This window comes from Microtus pennsylvanicus, chromosome 10 (genome assembly GCF_037038515.1).
Source record: "Microtus pennsylvanicus isolate mMicPen1 chromosome 10, mMicPen1.hap1, whole genome shotgun sequence".
NCBI classification, from domain to species: domain Eukaryota; kingdom Metazoa; phylum Chordata; class Mammalia; order Rodentia; family Cricetidae; genus Microtus; species Microtus pennsylvanicus.
Genome location: NC_134588.1, coordinates 50,564,560 through 50,570,559, shown reverse-complemented (window position 1 = coordinate 50,570,559; position 6,000 = coordinate 50,564,560). Strand labels below are relative to the sequence as shown.

General features: G+C 46.8%; 1 protein-coding gene across 3 annotated transcripts in view; it reads right to left on the bottom strand.

The window, feature by feature from the left end:
- Window positions 1-568: 568 nt before the first annotated feature.
- Sec16b (SEC16 homolog B, endoplasmic reticulum export factor) overlaps window positions 569-6,000 on the bottom strand; it is a 42,759-nt gene continuing 37,327 nt past the window's right edge. For 2 of the 3 annotated variants that reach the window (XM_075988347.1, XM_075988348.1), the window contains exons 21-26: window positions 3,411-3,563; window positions 3,146-3,244; window positions 2,479-2,581; window positions 2,271-2,350; window positions 1,266-1,364; window positions 569-728 (exon numbers count right to left, since the gene is read on the bottom strand). In XM_075988347.1, the coding sequence (XP_075844462.1) occupies window positions 657-728; window positions 1,266-1,364; window positions 2,271-2,350; window positions 2,479-2,581; window positions 3,146-3,244; window positions 3,411-3,563 (606 nt within the window). In that variant the 3' untranslated portion in view covers window positions 569-656. The remainder of the gene's footprint in view (window positions 729-1,265; window positions 1,365-2,270; window positions 2,351-2,478; window positions 2,582-3,145; window positions 3,245-3,410; window positions 3,564-6,000) is intronic. The other variant, XM_075988349.1, reaches the window with a different exon arrangement.

The window sequence follows — 6,000 nt, the reverse complement described above, 5'->3', positions numbered from 1 at the left end:
TCATTAGCTTCAGTAGTTACCATGACAATATGATGCCTACAGCAATCTAACTTGATAGCCAGATGTCAGAATGGGAAAAAATAGGACCAGCTAAGAAAGTGAGAGAAATATAATTAGTCTGAACCACATAGAAAATGTGCTCAAAACTGGGACCAGGAGGAAAATTGCTGAAATGTCATTGAAAAAGGAATCACTGAAGGGCAGCAATAATCAAATTCAATGTAAAAACTTTGCTAACAAGAGCCATAAACTGGTCTTTAAGCAAGTCGAAGGAAGGAGTCCAAGCTATTCTGGGATGTTGCTCCAAGTCCCTGCTGCATAGCCCAGTAGTGTCATTTTGGTTCTTGTCATAGGATTCTCAGGACCCTCATTTTCCTGAGGTTCTCAAGCTCCCACCCCAAGTGCTGCTGCCGTGACAATCAAGTGAGGACATTATCCCCTGCTCCTCCATACGATGAGATAATTCCCATCACTTTAAAGCTAAGCTGAAGACTAGACCAAGTTGTGTCTAGGGAGATCCTGCCCTTTAACATCAGGTAGCCCTCTTCTGTGGTTCACAGTGAGTCCCTGAACATGAGGTGAGCAAAGGTGTTCCAGGAGATGAGGCCGGGATGGGTGAGTGGTCATTCTCACAAGCCTGGAACAAATGCTCACTCTCAGCATGGTTGGGTTGGGTAGCGGCGCTGGGCTAGGCGATTTGGCCGGTTCAGGTTAGTAGCTGTAGAAAGCTGGAAAAGAAGAGACGCAACACTAGAGGATAGCTCTGAGAATGTCTCCACTATGGGGGTAGCATGTTGAGCAGGGGTACCTACTGCAGCTGTAGGTGGCTTCTCGACACTGTGTTCATTCTAACGCACAACCTTCACCTCTGAACGATGAAGGGAAGCTTGATTTTGTAAACAGCAAAGGCCAAAGGATATATCTAGAGCCATCTTAGGGCACTGAGGAGCAGAGAGTATGGCTCCTCTCAAAGTTTACAGGAATCCTCTCACCCCAAGACAAGACCACACCAAAACATCAGCACTGTGTCTCTCATGTCTCAGGATCAATTACAGATTAAGAGTAATGTTCAGAGCTGTGACATTTCCTGAGCATTTTCTAGGTACCATATTATATACATACTAGGTTTGCAATAACTTCTGCTAGTTCTATTTTGCTGATGTAGAAGAGGCTCACATTCAGTGTGTGGAAAAGTGGAATTGTGTGCCACCCTTCTTGGCCTATGACCTAACCTCTTAACTCCTCCCCATAAGAATGGTCCTTACCTGAGGGACCTGGGATGGATTGTAGAGCGGAACAGCACCTTGCAAGGTGGGTGGAGGAGGCAGAGCACCTGGTGGGGAGTAGAACTCAGAAGAAACACCCTGTGGATGCAAATAACAGAGAATCTGATCTGTGGCTGCTTCCTGGTAGATTAGAACCTCCCACAGGAATCAGCGTTGGACAACAGAAGGGTTTCTTATAAAACTCAAGTGGCCACAACCAATGCCAGGACCCAGGATGGCCATGCAGAGACAGGAGCCCTTAGACCCAAAGAAAGTAGGAAGAAAGAGTCACAATAAATTAGATCAGAACATCAAAATCACTATTAAACTCTTCAAAAGGCCTCAGATAGTACAAGAGCACTCCAACCAGGCTTCAGGAAATAGAAACGTTTTCCTAGGGATAGTCATGAAATCCCTAGCTATACAGACAATTTGTAAAGAATTTATGATAGCCCCAGCCAAGTGCACATGAGTGAACTCCACTTCCCACTAAGACAGAAGCAGCCAGTCCCTGAACTCCATTTGAGCTGCACTTCAGTGTGACCCTCCAAAACTGCACATGATAAAGCCCCAGTTTCTCAGCATGAGACAGAATCCTGAAAGAAGCTGCACAGGTGCCCCACTCAACACGCGTGGTGTCCTTACAAAAGGAGGAAAGTTAACACAGACACATTAGACACATAAAGAGGGAAGATCCAGTGAAGACACAGGGAGAGCAGCCTGCTGCAAAACAAAGAGAAAGCCTCAGGAGAAACCAGATCAGCCAGCAGCACCTTGGCCATGCACTTCTGCATGCCCTAGATTTGTGAGAAACTGCCCTGCCATTGTCTAGGCCCTCCAGACTGAGGTACTACGTAGGCAGCTGGAGCAGTCCTACAGAAGTTGTCTCCATGACCTGAGAAGTTCATCCTTTACAGGAATACTCCTCAGGCTGCTGAAGACATTCAGTCCTCACACACACAGGGGTCTTCTGGACTCCTAGGCCCCAGTCCGTAGCCTGCTCACCTGTGGCCCTGAGAAGCCTCCAATCCCAGTGACTTCAGCTATCCCACTGCTGTTCAAAGATCCAAGTGGATTGCTCCCACCTAGAAGGCAAGGAATCAGAGCTGTCTCCCACGCTCAGGACTGAGGAGTTTCCACATCCAAGAGAGTAGGCCCAGTCTAGGAGCACCAAAAGCACCAGAGATGACCCAAAAGATGAAACTGGCGGTACCTATGCCTCTGGAGGAGGTGCTGGCATCTGAGAGAGATGGGGACTCAAGTGGAGGTGTTGGTGAGAGACCCAGGTGAGGAGGTGATGTGCTGGGAGACTCCTGCTTGGTGGAAAAGAGGCGGGATGACATCAGTGCTCAACAAATTCATGCCAACCTACATGTGTTCTGGCATCCACAGTGGTGATCTCCATGTAGGCAACTCCCCACCAACACCATTTCCTTCTGTGAAGCTTCTAAGAATGTGGGCCGGCTTCCTGCTGCTAAGCCTCTGAAGTAAAAATTCTCCATCTTAATTTTCTAATATTTCTACCCTTTTCCTCTCTCCCCCCCTCTCTCCCTCTCGTGTGTGTGTGTGTGTGTGTGTGTGTGTGTGTGTGTGTGTGTGTTGCTTTTTTGTGAAATAAGGTCAAACTATGTAGCCCAAGCTGTCCTAGAACTCATAGCAATCCTCCTGCTTCAGCATTCTAAAAGTTTTGATTATAGGCATGACCCACTATGTCGGACTTCCAAGGCCTGTCTTACTCTGCCTTTGCCTTTAAAAACAGATTTATTTCCTGTGGTCTCCTTTCTTTCAGCCCAAGGTAGAGTGTGATGCCAGGGCTATGATGTGTCTGGGTTTCCTCTGGGTCTACAGGGAGGGGCTGCCAGCCCATCTGTGGAGGTTACCTCTGAGTCAGAGCTGCCCGAGGAGTCTTCATCTCCAGAGGGAGACGCGCTGTTGGCAGGCTTTGATCGAAACCAACTGAACCAGCCAAATCCAGAGCTCTGAAGGGCAAGGGGTATTGTTAAGGCCACTGGACTTTTTTCTCTCACCAACTGTGAGAGCTGCCCAGCCGGGCATGAGTGTTGGGGGGGCCAGGGCTCTGGACTCTGATCCACTGTTTGAAACAGGGATGAAGCGGGGGAATACAGAAAGGAACAGGTCCTCCACCTTTGCAGCCGTTTTCCCATCCCCTGGCTTTCCTCTCTGTGAAGTATCGTGGTGAGATGGCTCATCTGCCCCATCCGAAGATCCCCCCTCTTCTTCCTTGGCTGAAACTGTGGAATCCTCAGAAAAACTTTGAGCTCTGGGAGCTGGTGGTGCCTGAGATAAAACGAAACAACAGAGATTCGCAAGGAGCTTAACAGATGGCAGAGCCCATGTCCATACGACCTCTCACTCTGAGCCCAGGGCTAGCTGCTGGGGAGGGAGGCAGTCTTCCCCATGAAAATGCCTGAGCATAGGTGAGCAAGCCCAGACCCGCCCAGTCTTCATTCCTTCCCTAACACTGCGGGTTTGTCTGTCATATAACCGCTCCAGGTCAGAGTCTCCAGAACTGGAAGCTACTGCTGGGGATGAAGAGGTGCCTGGAGCGCCTCTGAGAGACCCTCACACTCTGAAGCCAGAAAAGTTAGCAGCCCGTGCATCTAACCTCAGAGCTTGTTTCCTAACAGGCTCTCCCAAGAATAACTGAACATACACACCAGAAGGGAGCCAAAAACACCCACGCCCCACTTCCTACTAACTTTCCCTTAGCCTGGTAAAATATGCACCGTCAATAAAGTTCACTTTAACCATAATGCAGTGGCATTAAGTATATGCACAGTGTTGTCCAGATATCAGCAGTACCCATGCCCAGCATTTCTCCTCATCCCATCAGAAACACTACCTCCTTAGCCCCATCCGCAAAGCCCGGCCACCTCTGCCCCATTCTATCCAGTCTATACTAAATATCTCATATGAGTGTAATAATGCAACATATTGCTCTTTATATTGTATTTTCATTTTATATTCTCAATAGAGCACAATTACTAAAAACTACACAAAATACTATAGCAAGAATACAGGAAGGGCTACATTTTTTATGTGTACGGTTATGTCTTCAGAGTTCCAGACGCTGTTCTAAGTGCTTTCGTATCATGATCCACTGAATCCTTCCAACAGTACCGTGAGAAGCGCACTATCATTATCCTCTAGTTTCAAATATGAGAAAACCAGAGCATAGCCATGCCCAAAGACACACAGCTAGTAAAATACAGAGAGGGAACTCTAACCTGGCTTTCCTCCTAAGAATCTCTTCCAATTCCATAAGTCAAGACATAGGCAAGAGCCTATATTCTAGGGCGGCCACAATCTGTGCTGTGGAAGAGTAAAAGAAAGGAAGCAGGGAATCGAAGAGCACAGCAGAAAAGGAGGGGGGTGGAAGGGAAATGGCAGAGAAGAAAAGGCCTGTTTGTAAGTCCCCTCCCTTGTGCACTCCACAGTCTAACAGGAATCTTCCTCACTAATCCAAGGTGTCCACGCAGGGCTCCCTCTACAGTGATACCTGTGCTCTAGTCACCTGACTCATTTCCATGCTGTCCTCTGACCTCTGCTCAAAGCCTTCCTCGGAGACACGGCCCTGGTCCCTCCTCTCCCTCCATCAGACGATACAGCATCCACTGATGCATGCCCAGCCCCACCACTGTGCCTGGCACGTTGTTAGAGTCTGGCAGACACTTGCAAAGGAATGGAATACTTTCACACAATGGATTTTGTCGTACCATTTCTGAAAATATACTTGTGAATGATATAAAAAATCTTAAACGGTGTTAAATAACAAGTAGAAAAATACACCTGTTTTAACTATTGAAAAGCATGTACATATATATTTATTAATATACATATATGTACATATATACACATACATGGGGAAAAACTAATGGGAGAGCCAAAACATTTACTATGAAATTCTGAGTAGCATTTACTTGATTCTTCATTTTAATTTTTCTATAGCAATAGTGTACTACTTTTTCTACAAAAGAAAAGTATAATTTTTTAAAAGAGCCATAGCCCTGGGGCTGAGAGATTGCTCAGTGGTTAAGAGCACTGTCCGGTCTTCCAAAGACATGGGTTCGATTCCCAGTGCCCACATGGTGGCTCATAATCATCCATAACTACAGTTTCAGGAGATCTGGTTCTTTCTTCTGGCCCCTGAGGGTACCAGGCACACACACACATGGTACACAGACATACATGCAGGCAAGACACACATACACATAAAAAATAAATAAATCTAAATTTAAAAAACAAAAGATCTGTAGCCCATTACTGCTTTAAAAAACTATGTGATGTAATCTTTTAACCAATGCAATGCTTCAGAACATCTTGTTTGGCATCAGAGTTGGGTGCTGTGCAGTCTGTCGGCAATAGGTAGAAAGAAGGATTGGGCAGCTGGAAGAAGAGACATAGCAGGTGCTCTCAGTCCTACCATAGAGATCTGACATAAACCAAGGCGAATGTCAAAATAAACACCAGTGCTGCTCCTCAACATGGAAGAAGAGGGTGCAGAAGAACAGAGAGCCACCTATCAGCCATCTCTACTGCTCTGTCCCCCAATGACACAGGCTGGCAGACAGGTGGAACTAAGCATACACAAGAACACAGCCTCCTTTCCAACTCTCGGGGTTTCAGATGAAAAGAAACAAAGAATGATTTGCACACAGTAGAAGAAAGCATTCCCAGTGTCCGAGGGGAGCCTGGGTATGGCTGAGAAACCAGG